The 23,418-nt window shown below is 43.2% G+C and overlaps 1 protein-coding gene across 1 annotated transcript in view; it reads right to left on the bottom strand.

The window, feature by feature from the left end:
- The window catches only part of RHOJ (ras homolog family member J), a 76,695-nt gene extending 53,830 nt beyond the window's left edge, over window positions 1–22,865 (bottom strand). The window contains exon 1 of the mRNA XM_073349899.1: window positions 22,246–22,865. Within this exon, the coding sequence (XP_073206000.1) occupies window positions 22,246–22,423 (178 nt within the window). The 5' untranslated portion in view covers window positions 22,424–22,865. The remainder of the gene's footprint in view (window positions 1–22,245) is intronic.
- Window positions 22,866–23,418: the final 553 nt, after the last annotated feature.

The following is a 23,418-nucleotide window of genomic DNA, read 5'->3' on the forward strand; positions in this document are numbered from 1 at the left end:
GTGTAGATGAAAAGGGGAGTTAGGCTTGAGCCTGAGTTCAAACTCTAGGCTTACACTGCAGTGTAGACTCAATTCAGCCACTATCTCCTTGCTCCAGGGAGCAAGTGAGCTGTGCCAGCCCTATCCGTGATGCAGCTAACTTCCCTCTCCATGCCAGCTGAGCTGCAATGTTGGATAGTGTAGCCAAGGCTCCGCCCACTCTCCTCCAGCTGTTCAGGACAGGGAGTACAGGCCGCACAGCAGAGACTCTGTATGCAGAGGCCCAGTGATACTGGTTGCCTGTGTGTACAGTAAGGAAATGTCTTACCTCTCCTTCCTTAACTGCAGAGATGTGCCTGGTGGTTCATGCTTTAAGGCTAGGCTCTGCACCTTTTGCTCATGTCTGTAGTACCTTGCTCCTTGATTAGCCCCATTGCTTTCAACAGAATAACTTGCAGATTAAAGCCCTTTTCAGTAGGAGTAAGGATATCACAGTCTGGGATTTAGGAAATGGTAGAGAGCAGAAAGTGTTGTGCAACCAACTAATTTAACACCGAAGGATTAAGAACTGCCATTTTCCACACAAGAGCAAACCAATAAACCTTGTCAGAAAGTTTAAATCAATGTTGTTGAAGCTAATCAAATCTGAAATGATTCCACGAAGCTCTAGCCTGCTAATAAATTACAGCAGCTTTAATTGTATACCTCAGATTAGTTAATACTACTTCTGTGGATATATGCAAATTGTTTCTCTTGGCAGTACATATACATCCAGATCTGAGCCCAGGAGATGTGATAAATAACACCCAATTGTTATATTTTTATAACACTCAATATAAGGGCATAGGAAATTCACCTGTATTAACGCAAGGCCTATGCATAAAGATGTTGACTCATGCTGGCAAGGGGGCTCTTCTAGTGCAGATCCAGGATATAAGAGGGGTTGGATTGTCTGTTAAGGGGCAGAAGAAAATAGGGGCAGGGACAGATAGATCCTGCAGGGGAAAACCCCAGGAACAACTGAGCTCAGGAGAAATCTTAGACTGAGGTTTTGTTTAGTGGACTTTTTGTTTAAGTAAACAATAGAGGCAAACCCCAGGCAAGAGGCGAGTTTGGGCCATATCCAATATGTGCATATACTCCGTTTGGAGTATGGTGGAAATGCCATTTGCTGACAGAGAGGCTGAACTTCACAGAATGTTCCCTGCATTAAAACAAGCCAGTGTCTCTACTAAGCGAAATAGAATACTCATAGGAAAATGGCTCTATTGTGCCCAACTTTCCATATGTGATACCAGAAAGGCCTGTATTATATTTTCTGGACGGAGCCTGTATGGAAGTTGAAAAATGCAGTTTTGATAAAAAGTTACTATGATTGTCTTGCATCCCATAGTAATTTTCCTAATGGATCTGACTTAATGAAATGTTAAGACCTTTATTGAAATTCCATTGCCAGCGTTGCCAAGAACAGCCCTCAACCCATAATCCACCAGGAATCCATGTGAATTATAGTAGCAACAGCCTTGTGACAAGTATCTCTGTGCTCTCTCTGTATTCTTTGAAAATTTCCCATCATTTTGGTGAAGGGGCTGGCACTTGATTGGCTACTTGTCTTTATGAAGTGGAATCTCTTCTGTGCTTTCAGCCAGTGTTTGTTTTTTGTTTTTTTTCTCAGTCAAAGCACAATCTAATTTAAAATACATACTTATCAAAACTGGAAACCAGCCATTGGATGGCTTTGCAAAGCTATATTGTAAATAAGATTTCCTTTCCTGGTGTTTCAAGACATAAGTAGTTGGCATGCCCAACTGGTGCCAATATGCACTGCTCTTCAGGATCTCCTAGAAGAGGGAAATCACATGTACTTTTCAAATAGAGGCAGAAGGTGTTCTGAGAATGCTCTGTGAAGAGGGACGAAGCATAGAAATCGGTCTTTCTCCCTTTCTTCCCTCTCAGATTTAGCTCTTAGCTATTGTTGTCTTTGTTCTATTGACTATAACGTGTAAAATAGTTTACATGCCTGTTTTGCTACAGTGAAAGCCCCCAGACACTGGAATGACATTCTAGCTAGAACTAGAAAACACTAAGGGCTAGGTTGTAGCTTTAGGCACAGGCTTGAGTAAGGAGTGGTGTGTAAATTACACACCACGAATAGCCCAGGATACAGCTCCTCTCCTGCTTCCTCTGTGCTACCTGGGAGTAGTAATTACAAATGACAAATTATGACACCCTCTGCTTCCCAGAGCCATCTCAACTGTGCTGGGTAACAAGTAGAAAAGTGGAGCCAAGGTTCTGCCCATTTCCGCCCACCCTACTAGAGAGAGAGAGAGCGCGTGTGCGCAGCACCTCCTTAGTCCTATATGCCTAGACCCGGTCTGGGCAGCCCACACAAGTTATAAAGGGGGTGGTTCTTACTCTCTGTGATCCCTGTATAGCTGAGTAGCTCAAGTCACAATCTAGCCCCACCTGAAAAAAAGGATGAATATTAAACAATGACATGCACATGATTAGATCAATTATGCTCTTAAATGGGAGTCTGGGTTTAAATATCACTCGGGAAACACCTGAGGTGTGGCTGCAAAATCCGTGCCAAGTAGAAATCACTTCCACATTAAACGTGGAAGGCCAGACCAACTCGGGCTGAATGAATTTTGCAACTACTAATTCTCTGGATAATTGCAGCACTGGCTCTTTTTGCTATTTTGCTGATGCACTCAACTGACGGATGGAAGGAAATTACCTTCCTGTAGATGCCATTCAGCCTGACCTCCCAGCTTAAGGTAAGGCATTAGGAAACAGCAAAATGACAGAAAGCAGGGGAAGGGCAATTCCCAGCACGCAAATGTGTTGCTCGGTAATTCAGCTTCCTAATGTTATAAAGAGATCTTGTGAAAATATGAATTCCCATTTTTACCAGCGCTGGCTGTACAAGCATTGACCTGCTTCTTCTCCCATTGGGAGAGATCTGACACTGGCTTCTGTGAGAGTAGATTTGGGCCAATAATTCATCCACTGAATGAATGCTTGTGGTGCATACATTTTTAGAGGGACTTGGCAGATTTCAAGACACTAGCTCATGGTAGGCATTAATTCTGCATGTTCAGTGTCACCATTAGCAACATTTTATCAGATCACATCACCTGTAATTTCTATACCTGTTCAAGAATCAAATGGCTGCCCCCTTTTTTTTTTTGGTATTATGGCTCTTTTATGCATCATAAAATACAGTATTATCCACAGCAGTGTTTAGAAACAACCTTTTCGGGCTAGGTCACTACAGATCACCTCAGCAAGAGGGTGAGTGAGCAGACCACTGCTGAGTGATCCAGCCAAAGTCTAAAATGTCTCTGGGCCAAGTTTTAATAGCATTATTCATTGTGAATAGCACTTTCCTCCCAGGGGAGCAAGGTGCTACTCAGAATGAGTAACATTGTCAGGATCTGGCTCTTTGCAAGGCATTCTGCATTTCCGCTTGGTAGTAGCATCTTCACTGATCCTTGTGCACACATTGGGAAATAGAGTCCAACATTTCAAATTTTGTATCTTGTGCATATAAGCGCGTGCCCAGAGAACAGTGAAATTCCCATTAAAATGCCAGTTATAGATATCTTGCTTTGTAATGTAAGATGTGCTTTTGTTTCTTTTATGGGAAAGCTGGGTAAACCATAGCTCATTAAATCTTGCCCCTCCAGGGAGCATTTTTTCCCCATGGAGCAGTTTTGTGTGTTTTGACTATTACAGCTCAATAGACTACAGGCATCAAACATATCAACTAGAAAACAGGGAGCTCACTATTATAAATATTAGATGCCTTAAAGCTCAAAACCAGAGGCTATAACCACAAATGGGCTATCCAAGGTACATTTTCCTACTTGATCCTTTCACGTAGTTCCAGTGCAGGGTGACAAAATGGATATTTTCTAAGTCTTCCAGAGAATAAGATAATTCAACATTCTACTGTGTCTTGGATGTTGCTCTTTTCTTTTTGATACTGTTGGAAGCTCTTATTCATCAAGACAGGTGCATCAGGGACAAAAATATATAGTGTAATGGGGTAGAAATATGAGACTTCTTGGTCACCTATATGCCGCCCCCTCCCCCTTGAATCAACACAGGGTAGCATTCATAGATTTCTACAGCAGCCCCATTGGTTTTCTTCCTAATCTTACCCTCAGTACAGTACTTGCAATGATAAATGTCATAAGAACCTCCTGTGGCAGTTTACTCAGCTTTTCAGTTGGTCTATACCATACTTCTAAAAAAAATGCTTAATTTTAGGTCATTCTATTTTCTTTTGCTTTCCTGGTCTCCTGATAACTCCTTTGCCTCCAAACTTCCTACTTGTTTGTTCCTTGTAGGTACTTTTAGACTCTTACCTTATTGTAGGTGTGTTTTTGTTTTTTTTCTAGGCTGGAGAAATTAATTTCTATTAACTTCTTCCGACAAGTTTTTTGGAACCTGGGATTATTTTTGTTTTTGGATAGTGTCCACTTTAATTTGATCATTTTTGGAATCCAGAGCTGCTTGCTATGCTCCAGATGCTATATAGAGTGGAATAATTGCTACCTGGTCCTATATGATACCTTTTTCTATAGCATATCTCAGTGTAGTGTTAGCATTTCTAGCATGAGTGTCACACTGCATGCTCATATTCAATTGTTCCTCTGTAAAGCACCTGTTCATGTCCACTTAAGAATGGTGCTTTCTCACATGTGTACAGATTGCAGAGCCATACACGGGTTGCTATTTTTAGCCTGGTAAGTGTATTGCAGCCAGACGTAGTTCTTTGTCTCTCCTATAAACTCATAAATAATCAGTGATGTGTAATGGTACATTTTCTAGTGCTGGAGCCCTCCAGAAATGAACCCATCACACATACAATCTTTCTCCCTGCGTCCAGTCTCTTCACTTACACCTACCGCACATGTGTCCTTCTGTCCTTCAGGGCAGAGCTGAGTCCGTCCATTCTGTCTCTGCCCATTTGGAACTTGATGCATTCTAATGATCTGTCCTTTCACACAGAAGCCTGGGCAGGGGGATGGGACGAGGCCGCTGTGCTGCTGTTACTGAAAGTGGGTGTTGCAAGCAAATTCCTGTTTGAGCTGCGAGGAGCTGCCTAGCTTTCCCACCACCTGCAGGTTCTAGAGCCTGGCCTGTCCCACCCCTCACCTAACCCTGACTCTGCTTCACTGCTGGCCTGGTGCCCCATGCACCACCTCAGTGAAAGGGACCTTCTCATAGGGAATACTACCCCCAGCCTCCCTTTTGAATCCCTCTGCAGGTAGCAGGCCATGTCTCCTGTCCTGTGCCTGAGCTTTTGAAGGAGGGAACAATGCTGCCCAAGCTGGTTACCTCAGGGGGCAAATCCCCCACCCCCTTTCAGCTTCAATTCTTCCTGCCTCCACCCCAGCCTGGTTCGGTGCTGCTCTAGCAGCTCGACACCCTGTGTCTAAATAGATGGCTGACAAACCCTCTATGGCTGGCACATGACCGAAAGCGTGTGCAAGCCCTTCTGCACCCCATGGGAAGAAGCTCCTCAGCACTGCTGCACTCGCACCAGTGCTGTCCTGAGGACAAGACACTGCTGAGATTATATCCAGGAGCGGCTTTCACAGTCCGTGCTGAAGTTAGGTACTGCTGATTCTTGCTAGCTCAGAGCCTTACAAGGAGCTAGATTACCCTGACAAAAGGCGAAAGAGAGGTTTCTGGGCAGAAACCAGGAGAAGGAGACCTAAGGGTTACCCCATCTGTGCTTTCTCTGGTGTTAACAGATTGTTCAGCTGCATGAAGAGAGTGTGGCCCAGGGCTTCACTTGTTGAACACAAACCCTGTAAGTAAAATGGAAATCCCGGGAAAGGTTTTGTTAAGCTCATCACAGGCCTCTTGTGAATTTTCTGTCCAGCTCCAAGACCTCTGACCCTACCTCCTGAAATTTTCAGTTCACCACATTTTGTCCAGTGATACTCTGGCTTGTGTTATCTGAACCTACAAATGCAATGTATACCTGAATAAAATGCTGGAGTATTTAAGGTGACACCTGCTGATACCAGTTAGTCAAAGAAGTTTCCTGACTCAGTGCAAGTCATTAGTTAAATACCGGAGCATATCTTCTGCTTAAAACAAAAGCAAACACCACTTTTTTTCAGTTGGAAGAAATTTGGATCTAAATTTTCCTGCATCAGTACTAAATAATTCACGTGAATCCCTGAAGGAATGATGATGTGTTCTACCCTCTGTATAGCTGAGAAACAAAAATGCTTGAAGAAACACAAGTACAACATTTCATCTGTGGTTAAACACTTCAGCACAGAGACAACACTGAACTGGTGGCAAGAGCATGGGGCAGCAGTTACTGCTGTGAGAATTGTACTGGAAGGAAACAGCGAATTCATTTAACTCTCCAACTCACCACTGCAAGTTAATTTGGACACGCTATATTCCCCAGCACAGCTATAAATTTTTAAATAAGCACAGCCAGGGGTCTAGCTGAAGAGAGACGGTATGGTGCAACATAATCCAACTGTGCTCTGAAATATACTGGTGTGTATTTTAAACAAGCTGCCTTTTAAACCTTGTGCCTACAATTTATTTATCTCTGGAACAGGAAAATGGGCAACTGCACCTCACTTCCTGAAATGTGGCATGACATTGCCATTTTGCACCTGGTATAATTTGAGCACACCTTTTGTATGAAGTGGTTAGAAGTATCTGGCTAAGAAGAAAGCTCCAGAATCTCTTATGTACTGTCAAGGCATGCTTCATAAATGGATCCAATTCTTTTCATACTGTAGCAAAAGTAACTGTGTAGTATGAACTCTCGTAATTATGGCCCTGATTCAGTAAAGTGTAACACTGACAGACCCCAGTCGTCGGCGGGTAGGGTCGAACCTGGGACCTCTGAAGCGAAATGCATGAGTGAAAAGCCATATGCCTCTTAGCTAAGGTTGTAGAGCAGACTCATTAATCTCTCTCTAAGTGGTCTTGGTGCCATTAGATGGGACAGAACACCACACCCAGGAGGTGTGGGGGTTACAAAAGCACTTAAAAACATGCTTAACTTTAATTAACATTTAAGTTCATCGGACTACTAACATGCTTAAGGTAAACACATGCTTAAGTGCTTTGCTGATCTGGCGCCTATAAGATGACCCTGAGACTTTTTAATTCTTGTATTTCAGTCTAGAAATACAAAGGTTAGTAACTGGGTAATGGAATTTCCTTCTGATGTCTAACGTGCTGACATTGAAATAGTACAGCAGGAAAAGGTGCATTCACTTGAAAGAGGTCTGTAAAGGAATTCAGTGATCTAAACAGAGCTCACTTAGGGCTTAATCTTGGACACTTTATAAGTCCTACTCAGTAATGCCAAGGCAGGTCCACAATGCATGCAGCCATGGAACATTCATTCCATGTTCCATAGTAGAAGAAAGTGCTCATGCTTGGACTCTGTCACTGTCCCTTTATCCTGTACATCTGTTGTTTCCAAAGCGGGGACATTTAATAATTTCTGACACGAAGGGAAAAGTGCACATGAAGCTTGACAACAAAGCAAGCCTGCAACACATACTCACACACACAGTTCCATTGAATGCAATGGATGTACTTACAATTACATGCAGAAAATTACTCATGTGAGTGTGTGCAGGGATCTGGCCTTGAGTGGTAATAAGAGGTATAAAAGCAAAGCATGGTGTTTCTGAAGGACACTAATCATTAAGCTTTGAGGCAGAGGGTGAAATCTTGGCTCCAATGAAGACAAAGGGAGTTTTTCCCTTGACTTCAATGAGCCAGGATTTCACCTGCAGTGTGTAAATAACCGTCTGAATTCAAGAGCGGAACAATCACAATGTCTGTGGTTATTTGGGACAGCTTTTGGCATGTGAAGCTGAGCTTAAACCCTCATCCCTCCCTAACCTGGGGGGGGAAAAAAAGGGCCAGCGTGTATTCATGGGAAAGGTACTGTTGTCCAGTGGATGGAACACTGGACAGGGGCTTGGGAGACCAGGTTTCAATTCCTGACTTTGCCAATAGCCTGCTAGGTAGCCCTGGGCAAGTCACTTCCTTCCCCATGCCTCCGTTTCCCCTTTGGTTAAAACGGGACATCATGACACTGACCACCCTTGTAAAACACTTTTTGAGATCTATTGATGAAAAGTGCTAGGTGGTGTTGTGATACATTACTATTTAATGGGAAAGTATTTTAAATGGCTGTTAAATGTGGTCTAGAAATGTTGTATTAAAGATGTTTTTAAGGACTATGATGTTGTGTAATAATTAAGAAAACAGTGATTTAAAATAATAGCTCTAGGTGTTGGTGTTGGATAATCCTAGCCACTTTCACATCACAACAAAACAAACAAACAAATAACCCTATTGAAGGAATGATTGATTTTCTTCCATGCTTTTGCTAGAGACCCAAATGAACTGAATTTATATCATTGTACTTGGACTGTGGTTAACACAGTGAACAAATAGACCTGCACATTGCATTTTTTCAGGGGTATAATGTTGGCAGCAGGTTAATTTGATCACTACGTATAATTTTACTATTAGAATTTGTCATTTTCATTTTCTAATAAATGGAAGAAATATTTTAAAGTTGTTGACGGGGCAAGGGGGTGGGTGGGATCACACCTATCAGGAGTGATCCTGCAATCTCATTGTCACACAAGGTCACTCATTGTTGCTCTACACTGGGGCATGACATCAGATGGGGGAAAGCTGAATGTCTAGCAAATGTGCCTTTGCTACTCTACAGTGCCAAGAAAAAAAAGGGGGGGGGGCATTTATAGAGAGAAATTCTGGTTGTGGCTCCTCCATGTATAAATGCAGCCCAGAGAACTGTTCTCAGAATCGATGTTTCTCATCTGGCAGTTGGTTGATATAAATCCCACCAGAACAATATGGAGTATATTGATTAGATTCTCTCTGATGTCAAAAAGATGAAGTGAGCTGTAGCTCACGAAAGCTTATGCTCTAATAAATTGGTTAGTCTCTAAGGTGCCACAAGTACTCCTTTTCTTTTTGCGAATACAGACTAACATGGCTGTTACTCTGGAATCTCTGATGTCAGTGCATATCGCCTAACTACCATGTATATCTATTAAGCTTGGTGGATTTGAGTGATCAACATTCACTCTTTCTTGAATGATCAACTCTTCTTTAGGGAAAAATAATAATGACAAAATCCTGGACTTTTTAGATATTTAAAAATTCCTCCCAGATGGCAATTTAAGAACCAAAAAGCCCGACATGTCCGGGGAAAATACGGACGTATGGTAACCCTAGGTTAACTAGCATCCATACAGACTATTTTTTTTTTAAACCCATGCAAATCAACATTCAGAATGCTGGTTGCTCTTCACTTTTGAGAATCCAATCCTAATCTCTTTGGCTTGGCTCATTACTGGTGGAAGAACCTCAGGATGTTTAGCAGTTCAGAAGCATGTCTCTTTGGAATGGGAAGTATGGGAGGGAATTGTCAAAGAAGCTCAACATACGTATGTGCTTTATTCCCATGGAATTTTATTGGCAGCTGGGTGCCTTAGGCACTATTGAAAATCCAAGCTGATTTTGCAAGGGCAGGAAGTCTAGTGAGATTTCCAGGTCTTCCATTTCTGGTCCCAACTGAAACAGAGGTATATAGACAAGAGAGGGTAAAACATTACTAGCCAGATTTTTTTTTACTATCCAAGGAGTGGCTCAGCTGTATAAAATTCAAGATTCAGTTTCAGTTTGGGTTTTATACAGTGATTGAAATTGGTTCTTGTTTTTGTCTGAACTACTTTGACTGCCCAGACCATCCAGTTATAGCATTATTGTTCTCCTATAGTTGCCTTTAGCCACTGGGCCGAGTTGCATTTACTGTAGAATTGTCCTGCTCTGAGGGATAACTGGGAGGCAAACAGGTATGTTTTTAACTCGGGTAGCTAACCCAAGTTCAAAATAGCAGTGAAGGCTTGGCAACTTGGCTTTTAACTCAGGCTAGCAGCTCAAGTTCAACTCCAGAAGCTGCCCTATAGGCTAGAACTCGCACTGCTATTGTCTTCATTTCCATTTTAACCCAAGATAGGTAGCCTGAGTTAAGAACAAACCTCTCTTTGCAGTGTGTAGACATACCCTCAAGCATGCAGGGGAAAGTTGCCCCTGCTACATATACCACTTCAGGAGAGCTCAGCCTTCTGTGGCCAGTTCAGCCCCTCTTTACCATGCTCACCCTTCTGGGGTGTCTTGTATCCCATGGGGCACTAGAAGACATCCACCTCTGTGCTTGGGGCTCCTCAAGACTCTTCTGTGCACACTTGCATACGCAATCTGCCCCATAGTGGGAAGATGTGGTATGATTTTCTCTGCTGATGTACCATTTTCAGTTCAGTCCATACGTATGTAAGCAGAGTCAGGATGAGCTCCACCCTGACATCTGGTGGTGAGGTGTGGCAAGTTGTGAAAAAACTTCAGGGGCTGATCTTATTTGCATAGGCACACCCACCTCTGCCTAGAATGAGGCCATAGTTGCCCAAATGGTCACTTTGGCTGCTGTAGGATCCCCAGTGTCTCTGTTATTGGGGCAGGAAGAATAAATTATTACCCTGATTATGGGAATCAAGGACAGTGGAACTGCACTTGGCCTTTTGTTATGATGGAGGGACTCGCCATCAACTAAGTAGCACTCGCTAGGCAAGGGACATGGGTTCCAAAACTCTGTGAATTGAGAGAGGCTGGGGACAGGTATTAATACTTGGTGACATGGGCCCCCTGGTGAGGGTCTTACACGCTAATTGCACTTCCTCCTCTCTCCACTGTGGAATATCAGAGCTAATTTTGATTCCATTTAGGAGTCTAGTTACAGGCTGCTGAGCTGAATTCACTTTGGGTTAATGGTGCACCAGCATTGAGGCTCCCCTACTACAAGCTGAAATCACAAAAGAGCTAAACTGACTAAGAGCTGAAATCACTGAGTGTTGTGTTAAGTAGTGGGGGAGCCTGAGGATATATGGGGGAGCAGTTTGTGGGACAGCAAGCAGAGTGGCTGGTGGAGCGGAGCAGTTTGCGGGATGCCTAGAGCAGCCCATGGGGTGGCTGGCAAAGCGGAGCCCCATGAAGAGGTGGGGCCATCAGCTTTGGACCGCATAAGGTGCCCCTTTATTTTCCTCCTTCCCCTCCCCTCAATCTCCACCCAGGTTGGGATGTAAAACTCTGCAGATAAACTTTTGAACTCTGGGGCTGCCCTGACCAGGGACAGAGACTTTTGGGACTTTGGGTGACTTTGGATTGCTGGACTCAAGAACAAAAGGGAAAGGACATGCCCCAATTTGCTTGGCGTGGGATTTTTGCTCAGGGGTTGTGTTATGAATCCTGTTGGTGGTGTTTCTCCAACATAATGCCACATTGTTTCTCTCTGTTATTAAAAGGCTTTTGCTACACTCAGACTCTGTGCTTGCGAGAGGGGAAGTATTGCCTTTTGAGGCACCCAGCAGGGGTGGTATATATTTGTCCCAGGTCACTGGGTGGGGGCTCGAGCCCGTTTTGCATTGTGTTATTGGAATGGAACCCCTAGATACTGAACCTGGCCCTTGTTGCTGCCAACTCTGACAGGCAGAAGGGTTACATGTACTAACAGATGGATGGACGCAAAGCTCCTGGGGTTTAATAATGGGGTTGCACCTGCGTGACTGAAAACAGGATTTGGATCCTTATCTTCCTGTAGAAACATACATCTGTGCAAAGGACTTGGGTGAATATTCCCCAAAGTACATTTCTCTAAACACGTAAGTCAATATAGTGAATGGGGGAAGGGAAGCAAACAAAAACAAGGCTTCTTTGTAACCTAATTCTTGCCTTGACAAAAATAAATGACTCAATTATGTGACATTTTTCATTGTATCTCCTGCAAATAATTTATACATCTTTCCTGATAAATTAACTGTTGTGCTTCATAAATGACTTTGTTCCGATTTCTTAGGAGCTTAGCACTTTTCACAGAAATACATTAAGGAAATTATCTGCTTCCTTTGCTTCTGTATAGATCTTCTAGTTGGCATTTTATTACATGCAACAAATTCCTTCACTTCAAGGACTTCCTTTTGCTTGGAACTTATTTAGCCCACCATATTATATCTTACTATGACAGCTACCTGGTTCAAACCCTTATCCCTCAATGGTCATGTCTGTTACAAACCTGGCATGACTAATGGTATATTCCAGGATGAGCACAGCTGTAGTTTATCCACCTCTTTCTGTATTCATTGGCAGGAACAGTTCATCAAGAATAGGAGCTTCTAAAATTTACTTGCTTCCTTGTCAACAACAAAATATATTTTCCCCTGATCTGTACTGTGGTTTGCAAGGCTCAAAGCTAAATACTGTGGTGATCAGCATACAATAAATGAATAGATGAATATATATGATCAGCCACTGGTCCTCATTGGGGATTGAACTCAGAATTTTCAGGGTTAAAACCATGTCCATGATCCTTTACCACTTTTGCTAAAGAATTAACTCATTAGCTGCCATCTATAGTCTGTTCTTATCCTCTTAGCACTGAAGGTTCTGGGTTTATTCCCTACTCACAATCATTGTTTGGTTGTGTGAGGTCGTTACAAATGGTTGGCCATAAAGGGATTTGAACTGCTTTGGACCTCAAACACTCAGGATGCGCTTATCCAGGTTGGGGAAGTGCGTAACCCATGCTAGGAAAAGAGGCTTGGAGTCCTCTAGTGCAGGGGAGGGAAAACTATGGCCCGTGGGCCAGATCTGGCCCATCAGGTCTTTCAATCCAGCCCGCGGGCTTGCTACCCCTGTGGCGCAGTGGGGCTAAGGCAGGCTCCCTGCCTGCCCTGGCCCCATGCCACTCCCAGAAGCGGCTGGCACCACGTCCCTGCTGCCCCTTGGAGGTGGGTGGGGGGGCCAGAGGGCTCTGTGCACTGCCCTCACCTGCAGGCACTGCCCCCCCCCAGCTCCTATTGGTTGGGAACAGGGAACCACGGCCAATGGGAGCTTCAGAGGTGTTACCCACAGGCAAGGGCAGTGCACAGCTGAGCCGCCTGCCACGCCCAAGAGCCACTGCCGGACATGCTGGGCACTTCTGGGAGCAGCGCAGGGGCAGGGAGCCTGCCTCAGCCCAGCTGCATGCTGCTGCCACCCTGGAGCTGCTCGAGGTAAGCAGCACTGGGCTGGAACCCTCACCCCAACCCCCTGCCTGGAGCCCCTTAACCACCTGCCCTGAGCCCCCTCCTGCACACCGCACCTCCTCCCACACCTCAACCCCCTTCCCCAGCCATACATTCATGGCACTGCGTACAATTTCCCCACCCAGATGTGGCCCTCAGGGCAAAAAGTTTGCCCACCCCTGCTCTAATGGCTGTTTCACATACGATGACAGGACATAACTGCTGCTGCTAGCTGACGGAGTTACTCCTCCACGTCAAGCAGTATTAACTTGCATTTTTAACACGATAGATTCCAGGCTCAGTTCCCTGGCAACCCTGGATGACAGTTTTCATATCACTAAATTTGGGTGATAAAAATAAATATTATGACCACAAAAACCCTGGAATTGAATCCTAAAAACTGGAATGTGGGTATTCTGATCTCACACTGACTTCAGACCAGTATAATTCCTCTGAGTACAGTGAAGTTACTCCTGATTTACACTCGTGTGAAATCAAAAGTCAGACCCTTTGTCTTTATTTATTCAATGCACCACATAGCCATTGTGAAAATTAGACTACATACATAAGCAACATTTTTAATATGTGCTCTAACTTCCATTAACTTTAGTGAACAGCCGCTGGAGAAAAGAACCCTTAACTGATAGTTTATATCATGTCTGAAGTCAAACTTCAGTATCAGAAAAGCTATATCTTCTGAAGCACACCTGCATTGTCTAACCAAAACACATACCAGCATCCTTTAGGGATGAGGTTGTCCAACTGATGGTATGTCTAACACCTAACTGGTTGGTTTATGGAGTGCTTCCTGGTCATATGGGACCTGGTGTTCAGAAGTTTTCAGTGTTGTAACCAGGCCCAAATCTTCAAAAACAGTCAGTACATCATGTTCTGAGCTCTTTTGAAAATCTAGCTCTTATTTAAGTGTCTAGGGGGATCTTTGTAGTGCAATCACAGGCTGTGACTGCAGCTTGAGTAGATATTTGGGTACCTTTACACAAGGATAAAAGACCCATGGCAAGGCTGCAGGTGGCCTGGGTCAACTGACTTGGGCCCGTGGGGCTTGTGCTGCAGGGCTAAAAATCGCTGAATAGACATTGAGGTTTGGGCTGGAGCCTAAGCCTGAGCATCTACACAGTGATTTTTCAGCCCTGGAACCCGAGTCGTGGGTTTTTTATCCCTATTAGTTCAGGTACCACAGTAGTGAAGTAGCAGCAGTGCATGCTTCGGCACAGGCTGTACAAGCCTGCCCAGAGCCCTGGGTAATTACTCGTGGAGCTGGCTTGTATCCTGCCATAGCTTTCCTGCTCCAGTGCCTGAGCTAGGTGGATTAAAGCTAGCATGGGTGTGCCTGCTCAAGCTGTAATCACACCCTGTGATTGCACTATAGACCTTCTGTAAGTGGGAGCTCAGCTCAAAATCTGGCCCCAATTTTGGATGCAGAGTACTTGAAAGGCTGGCCCTCAGCTTTTCTGAATATCTGTTCCATGGTGCCCTTTTTGTTTCCTGATGCACCTCTGCTAGTCACCACTGCAGTGGTATCGCTCACAGAGAAAGGAAGTCTCAGCTAATCTGGTCCCCAAGGCTAAAACCACATCTTGGTGCTAAGAGGCACTATTGCAGGAAAACTTATTGAGGGAGATTAGCAGATTTTGAACTAGAGTGAGCACGACTGCACAGAACTAGAAGATATCACAAGTTATGGAGGGTCTGTTCTTCCAGGACAAAGTTGCTCATCATGCCTGGATCACTGCCTGTTTTGAAACTAGAGCATGAGACAGTTTATGAACTTAAAACACATTTTCCAACCTTAGGAGGGTTTTTTTGACTGCGTGTTCTCAGCAAAGAAATATTATAAATAGGCTCTCTTTGGCAGGCGGAAGGAGTGGTATTTTTGTCCCATTTCCCAAAGGATAAAAATTAACAACATGCTTGAATGTGCATGTTTTCCCACTTTGTGCTACAGGGGCTGCTTCCCATAAGGACTGCCGAAAACTCAGCCTTAGCTGATAGTGTTAATATCATTACTTCGCAGTCACTGCTGAATGTCTTGGCCAGAAAGTCTTTATTAAAAGACAATGCTTCTTTCCCCTTAGAATGGCTGGGGTTGGAAAGGAGGTCTCATGAGTCATCTAACTCATCTCCCTGCACCATGGCAGGACTGATCAGTCCAATTCCCCTTCATAAATTCATGTTAACTTCCTGTCTGAAAGCTGAGTTTTGACTCTATCCATGCTGATGGTTTGGGCTTTTATTTCTCTAATAATCTGATTCAACTTTGGTTTGGTGCTGGACTGAGGTGCAAGGGACAGGCTCCTGGCACTGTGTGGCGAAGAGAAGGAAGGTCCCCCCCCCCCGCCGCCCTTTGCTGCTTTTTCCCACCCGAGCAACACCCTCATCCCTCTCCCATGGTAGATGGGCAATTTTTACAGCTGTGTCCCCATCCCCTTTAGGAAGGGACTTTACTTGGCTCCCCTCCCACTCCAGTTGTGGATGGTTTCTCCAGCAGCTACCTTCTCCCCCAGAGACTGGTGCTGGAGTCATGTACTTCAGGAGTCACGGCTGTGCCAGTGTGCTCTGCAGGGAAGACTCTTCTTCCCCTACCCAGCAAAGGACAGAATCTCTACTGATGGCTTGGGGAGGTGCTAAGTCTAGAGACTGGCTCTTGTGCTAGCTGAAACAGCATGACCTCAAGATTCTGCTAGCCTGCCCCATGCACCCCAGCACATATGGGGTTGGCAGTATGACCTAGCTGAAAGTGCATGCTGCTCTTTAGCAAAAGAGAAACAAGATGCACTTGGCCCCATGTCCTCCAAGTCTGTCTCAAGCCATCTTGCCCTGTGACGTATGATACTTTCCCCATGCACGGAGACAGCAACATCTGTTAATGGCAGGATTTTGCTCTTAGTTTTAAATTCATGAATGTGGATGGCACAAAACTAATAAAGGACTTAAGATTTAGATGCCATCTAAGGTCCCTTCCAGATTCCTAAGCAGGACTTTGGGGGAAATGAAGTGAATATCCTTGAAAAATCAGTCCCAAGTTTTATTCTGATCCCAGTGCATGCTGGGACAGGGATAGTTTGGTAATGAGCTGCAATCCTTTGATTCAGTGAGAAGCCTATTCATGAGCAGTCTCCCAGGATTTGGTTAAATGAGCATCCATTTTGAAGGTAGATGTCAAATATTATAACGAGCATTTTCTCATTTTAAAGGTAAGTAATAATTTGACAAAAGATGTCCTTCATTTTGAATGACTTTGTTTTGATGGGACAAGTTAAGGAAATGTATTTTCTCTTCCCCGTCCTGTGCCAGTTCCATGATGTAGTTAGTTAGTCCTGGCTATAGCCACTGAAATATTAGGACATAGGAAAGTAGTGGTATATACACTGAGGGAAACAGAATGATAAACGGTGGCACTTTTATATGCACCAATCAGCTAGGCATCTGCAGCAAGTCCTCTTAAGTGGACAGCACATGAGAAGAAAGTTCAAGGGAGAATTTTTTATTGACTTAATCAGCAAAGAAGCCATTATGCTGATGACTCAGTATAATACGGCCACACCACATCCTGCAGAAATGGAAAGATTTGTATAAAGCTAGGGGTTTCTGTTGTTTAGAAGCTCTGGGCAAGTTTTTTTTCCCTTTCTTTCAGCTAGGCATCTATTCTGGAAATAGTGCAGCCACCTATTTGTAAATCAGTCATTCTGGTACAAGAATGAGTTATGTATACTTATCTGTCATGTCCATCATTTAGACTGTAAGTTTAACTCACTGCTCAATATATTGTTGCTCTCTGTAGTTGGATCCAGAGGGATATAAGTCTGCTACAAGCTAGGAGAGTTAGTTCTTTAACTCAAACTATAGATCCTGGGTTCTGACCAAGTAGACAGTCAATACATGTAAGCCAGTGGCTAGGGCTATACAGAGAAGGTGTGCTCTGTGCCATCTCTTAGTGGTCCAGAGGAAGAAACAGAATAATTCATAGATTCCAAGGCAGAAAGAATCATGATCATCTAGCCTGACCTCCTGTAAAACGCAGGCCATAAACCCCAAAATAATTCCTAGAACAGATCTTTCAGAAAAACACCCAGTCTTGATTTAAAAATTGCCAGTGATGGAGAATCCACCAAAAACCTTAGTATGTTGTTCCAGTGGTTAATGAGCATATTAAGCTTGTCACTATTAACCTGAAAGGGCCAGGTTGTACAAGGAATCAATGCTTTCTTGTCTCAAGGCTGGGGCTCAAATCTGGTAGACTAGATCTGGGTGAACATTGTTGGGGGAGGGGAGGAGAGAAACAGCCCCTTAAGTAAATATTACAAATTTCTTCAGTTGTATTCATGTGCTTTTCTACTGAGTTATCACAAATGTTTGTATGAATGACCTCTCTCTCTCTCTCTTGTTTGCAAGAATATTCATGGGAAACAAACAAGAAATGTTCATGCAGCTGTCGTCTCCTCCTTCTGTTTATAGAATACTCCTGTGTTAATTCTGCTCCAAAAAATTAAAAATTCTGCGTGCAATATTTTAAAATTCTGCATATTTTATTTATCAAAATAACACAATATAATCACACCAGTTTCAATTATTGTTGGTTATTTATTTCAAAATACCTGTCAGCAAGTATGTCTGTAACAATACAGACAATAAAAAAGATCCAGGAAATGTTTTGACAAATAGATTCCTTACTAGGCATATTAATACAGAACTTGGAGTAATAATTCATTTAAACTACAATACAGAACCGTATTTCCTGCACCCCTCAAGAGCACTGCAAAGGCTTTGAGGAGTCAGGATAATGGAGGAGCTGAGGGAGAGGGAAGTAAATTGCTGGGAAGGAGTCTGGGTGTGAACTTGGAGGGTTGTTGGGTATGGGTGGGAAAAGTATGGAACAGGTTTTTTTGGGGGGGGGCAGGGAGGGATTGTTAGGGAGCTTCCCCCATGCAGATCCTGGCTGACCCCTAGCCTCTCCCATTCAGTTGGACACATCTCCCCCAGTCCCCATGTGTCCTTCCACCCCCCTGTCCACATATGTCCCTCCACCCCCACTCAGACACCCCCATCCCCATGTGGCCCTGAACCCCCTCCCCTTGTCCCTATGTGGCCCTGAACCCCCTCCCCCTGTCCCTATGTGTCTCTATGCCACCACCCAGCCACCCTCTGTCCTATGTAGCTCTGTGGCCCTGCACTTCCCTCCCCTGTGGCCCTGTGCCTCCACTCCCATTCAGCCCCTGACCCCAGTCTATCCTCCCCACTAGCTCTTATGAGCCCCTGTCTGATCCCCACAGCACCCACACTGTCTGTCTCCCATAAGCCCTTATCTCCTGACCTGGCCTGCTGCGAAGAAGGCAGCTCTTTCTCTTCTCTCGCTGGCGGGGAGCTGCTGCTTTGTTCTATCACCACAACACCCTCTGGTGGGCAAAAGGCAGAACTGCAGAAGTTATTTTCTGCTGGGAGCTGCTGCTATTCTTGCACCACAACGCCCTCTGGTGGGCAAAAGGCAGAGCTGCAACAACATTTCAGCAGAAGCTTTTTTCTGCACAAAAAATTAAAAATATGTGCGGCTCATTAATTATGTGCACAGGCAATAGCGCAGAATTCCCCCAGGAGTAAAGAAGTTTCAGTCAGGGGACAAAAACAGTATCATCTGACTTAGCTAACCATTAACACACCATGAACAATAAAGAGTTGAAGCAAATAGTTTGGGAGCTACTCAACAACTGAGACACATCCATATAAAACATTATCAATCAGTTGAAAATAAACATTTCTAAACAATTAGTCTCCTAATTTGTGAACAGAAGAAAGTAATGGCTGTGGTCATTCTACATTGCTGTTAGTTTGCCTGGCTGCAGTCATAACTGAACCACTGCATACAATATTCATTAGCAAATCATTTACAACTCTTGATTTTCTTCACCAGTTAGTTTGGACAAATGGTTTTTCATGAACTGTTCACTGTGACCTTTTTGTGAAGTTGGCTAATTATGGCACATGGCATTGTTTCTGGTCCCTGATTGAGTGACTGGAAAAATAGGAAATAACACACTTTTGAATGTGAATTTAGGGATGAATAAATATTCATACTAAAATCTCTGAAGCTTTCAGGGTGAACATAGTGAACATTGGCACGAATACAGCTAACATTCCTCCACCAATCAGAGTAACCATGTTTATGTTAATATTCAACCAGCTCTGCTGGTGATTGAACTGAATTTTGTCTTGGTGCAGTCTCAGTCATAAGTAAACATGTATAACATCACATAGATTGATACAGTTTAACTCAGTTTGACTCGGAAAGCATTGCTCAGAGAAGATCAGCATCGGAATTTTAAAGATGGCATAAAACTGATTCGGCAGAAATTGCTATAAACTATGGAAACCAACATCTATTGTTATTGCCTGTGCTGTCCTGTTTGCCACTGGGATAGATTTTTTTTTGTTTGCTTGCCACTAGAAACCAGCAGTTTATCTAGCATGTGAAGTTTTCAGCACATGACTTGGATTTTTACTATTCTACAATAAAAGAGCACCCAACCAATGCTCTGAGTATTTTGGACAGTGTTTTAAAAGTACACTGATAAATAAGCAGATCCACCAATTAGTCCAAGTCAAATCAAAGTACCCAATTACAACATGTTTTTTTATATATATATATAACAAATTAATCAGCCTCCCCACATAGTCCCCAGAGTCCCACACCACTGCTACCCAGACCTACCCAACACCCGTCATGGGTACTGATGGAAAGGCTGGCCTTGCCATGTTACCCTGAAATTTTACAAATTCACACTCTAAGAGACTGTGGGGGGGAAAATAGCAGCTGATCGATGCAGGGGAACAATTCACATATTTATTAACTGGCTTAAAAAGTTGTCATGCAGCTGTTTGCACTATGAAACTGGTGCACTGCTTTGCTCCAGAAGTGGCTGCATTTCAATGCTAGGTGAAATAACTGCCATCTCTAGAGGGCCTTTTCTTGCACTCACTGAAATCAACTGAGTTTTGGCTTTGACTTCATTGGAGCAGGATTGGGACCACAGTTTGCAAAGTGCTTTGAGGTCCCATTAGTGTAAAAGGCACTGTATAAATATAGGATAATTATAATGCTAATTGGAGCTTAGCCCCCTGAAATTTGACACAATTCCTTTGCTACACCCTTGTTGCCTGCCTCCTTTTGCATCAATAATGTGAAAACCTGCCTCACATCTTTGGCCCATACAAAGGATAGAGAGCAGGTAGGGCAAGTTAGCATAATTGTGATCTGCTGCTATCAATGGTTACCATCCTATCATCAGTGACAACTGTGTAATTAAGCTATTCCCACTTCTGTGCTAGTTAATACTCTGATAGTATATTTTGACATTATCAAAATGCAGCATTGTGACATTATCAAAACACATTTTTTCAGACTATCCATTCCATGGAAAATTTCAGCATTTTTACTTTTCACGCTGATTTGGAACAAACACAGATTTCAAAATGTTGGAATTTCCCATGGAATGGAAATTCTATTTTCTGACTAGCTCTAGTTTTTAATCACTCTAATCAGAGATGGTTTGTCCCACAATAGTATATTAATATCTAAAGACTCCGAACAATCTGTTTGCTTAGCTTTCTGGGCTTTCTCCTAAAAACACTTTTCCTTGTACTAGTTGCTTTGAATGCTTCAGAATTCCAATAAATACTGGAGATAATCTCAGAAACCTAATTCTTCAGCCTCTGCAAATACATTTGTAAAATCTGCATTTGAATGGGAATAGATATTGTTTCATACATAATATTTATTAAATTTTTACTCCTATTTCTGTTTTGTGGAAACAGCTTTTTAAAAATGGGATTTTAAAATAAATGGGGAGAGGTGGTGGAGAAAAGACATTGTTATTTGCATCTAGAGATGAAGCTACACACATTTATGGAGAAATAAGGGTTTCACATTACCACATATCAAACTCAGCATTTACACGGTTTCTTTTTTGGCCACGTCCCTCTGCTAAACCTGACATGAAGCCAAGGTGAAAGCAGAGATTTTCCCATTACAGAATACCAAATCTATGATAAGCCATGCCATGAAAATCCAGTTTAGGAGAAACAGAAAATAAAAAACAAAACTGCTGCAAGATCAGTGATGAGTTTTGCATTACTTATAAAATCTGTTTTTTTCAGGGATCTTGTAAATAAAAAAATCATAGGATCAGTAATGTAACATGATGGGGACAACCAGCGCTTGGATTAGGAGAACTTAAGCAACAGTAAAGGCATTTTCAGCCTATTGCACAGTACACGTGCTCACTTTTGAAGCACTTGAAAAAGTTGTAAGCTGTTGCTACAGTAAAAGTGGTCTGTGAATACTGTACCTAAACTGTGGTGGTCTTAAGATGTGTGTATCAGCTTGCACTGTGATAAAATGAATATCAGCTATGATCTTTGCTATGTTCTGTGAGTGGTGGTTCTCTTTTTACCTAAGACAAGCACGTTCATCATTAAGAATGAAAACTAATGAACGCTGCTGCTTTGCTCATCATCATACTCTGATATTAAATACTATTAATAATAAATGCCAGCAAAACAGAGTGAGCTTCATTCTGGCAGCACTGGGTGAGATTTCACTGCTTTTCTCAAAGATTAGTTCATAAAAACGATTTCAGTATTGCAGTTTCTGAATCATTTGCCACGAGGAAAAAGATGACTGACAAAATGTGTGTGTGAGAGTCTGGAGGACTCACACACACATTTCTAAGATCAACTTAGAACTTCAAAACCCCCAGACAAGCCTGGCAACTAGTTATGCAAACGCTGATTTATATCCACTGCCTTTAAAGCCCAGTGGAGGTTAATTCAAGTTGTGTTTCTAATTCTGCGTATTTGCCAAAAACAAAATGGGAAACAAATAAGTTTGCTCCTAACTTCATTGCCCCACTTGTATGTGCTGCCCTCTAAGCTGTCTGGCTGCCTTCCAAACCTGAATCACATCCCTGGCTCACAGTAACCCCGACATCCCCTTTGACCCATCCTCCTTTGCCCTTGATCTCCTTTCACCTCACTCCTGGAGTTTTCTGAACCTATTTAGACTTTTTACAAAGTACTTCCTTACCTGCATAGTGGTCAAATACGGTGGGCACGTACTCCTCCGGGAAGGCGTCATTGGCATAACTCATCAGCAGACAGGTTTTCCCAACTGCACCATCCCCAACCACCACGCACTTCAACATCTTCTTCACGTTATTGCTGCTGCAGTGGGTGCTGTTGTCATCTTCCTCCTTACAGTTCATTCTTGCTGGTGCTGCTGCTGGTCCCAGGACTTCCAAGTGCACATGAAGGGAAAATGAAGTGCAATTGTATTGACTCTTCCTGAGTTTGGGAGGCTCTCAACCTCAGGAAATCATGCTAATGTTTCCAGGCTGTTCCAACCGCCTCTAACAATGACCATATCAGTAAAGAGGAGCATTGAGGTAAATAAATTATACATCGATTTTAAAAAAAGGATTGCCCTTTCTTGTGAGCTTGAGTCAGGAAATACTCATCCTGTCACAGAGACCTCGATATTTATTGCAACTTTAAAAATATCAGCAGTCTGAGGTGTTGATTCGCTTCTCCCCTTCTCCAGCTTGGCCAGAGGAATCAGGGATTCCTGCTAAATCCACTCCATTTTCCATTTCATTTCTAACATGGAGGAAAGCTGGAGGTTTTTAATGGAGTTTTTCCTTTCTTTCTTCAGCTTGCTGAGTGTCAGGAAATCATGGGTTTCCTGCTGAATTCCATATTAGGATCAGTGGGCTTGTGAAGGGCTGCAAACAATAGGAGCTCTGTGTGTGTTTGTACTTTAGAGGAACTATGCCAGGACATAGAGTAAGAAAAACACTAGAGGTCTCACTGCAGGCTAAAGTTGTTAAGCTTCCTGTTTCATCTAACGCACTCAATGCCGGGCTAGCTGAGATGAGGCTGGTGCTGACTGTTAGATACGTAGATGATTTTCACTGGGGAATGCTTTGCAAAATGGGGATTCAGGCTTAAACGAATAAGAAGGGAATGGCAGGAGGTCTATAAGGGAACCAGCCTGTAAAATATGCAATAGAGTCTATCTTAGGGTTTTCTGCTGCCATCCGTTGCTGTATCGGAGCACCTTGGGGTATGCTTTTTCTTTTGGGGGTATTGGTACATAGGAGTAGAATTGAACACAAATGCTCTCCTATGTAAATACCTCTTTAACAATTTGGGTAAAGCAATAAATCAGTTCTTCAAGCCAGAAACTAAGAAAATATCCTCC

This window comes from Lepidochelys kempii, chromosome 6, assembly GCF_965140265.1.
Source record: "Lepidochelys kempii isolate rLepKem1 chromosome 6, rLepKem1.hap2, whole genome shotgun sequence".
Taxonomy (NCBI): Eukaryota; Metazoa; Chordata; order Testudines; family Cheloniidae; genus Lepidochelys; species Lepidochelys kempii.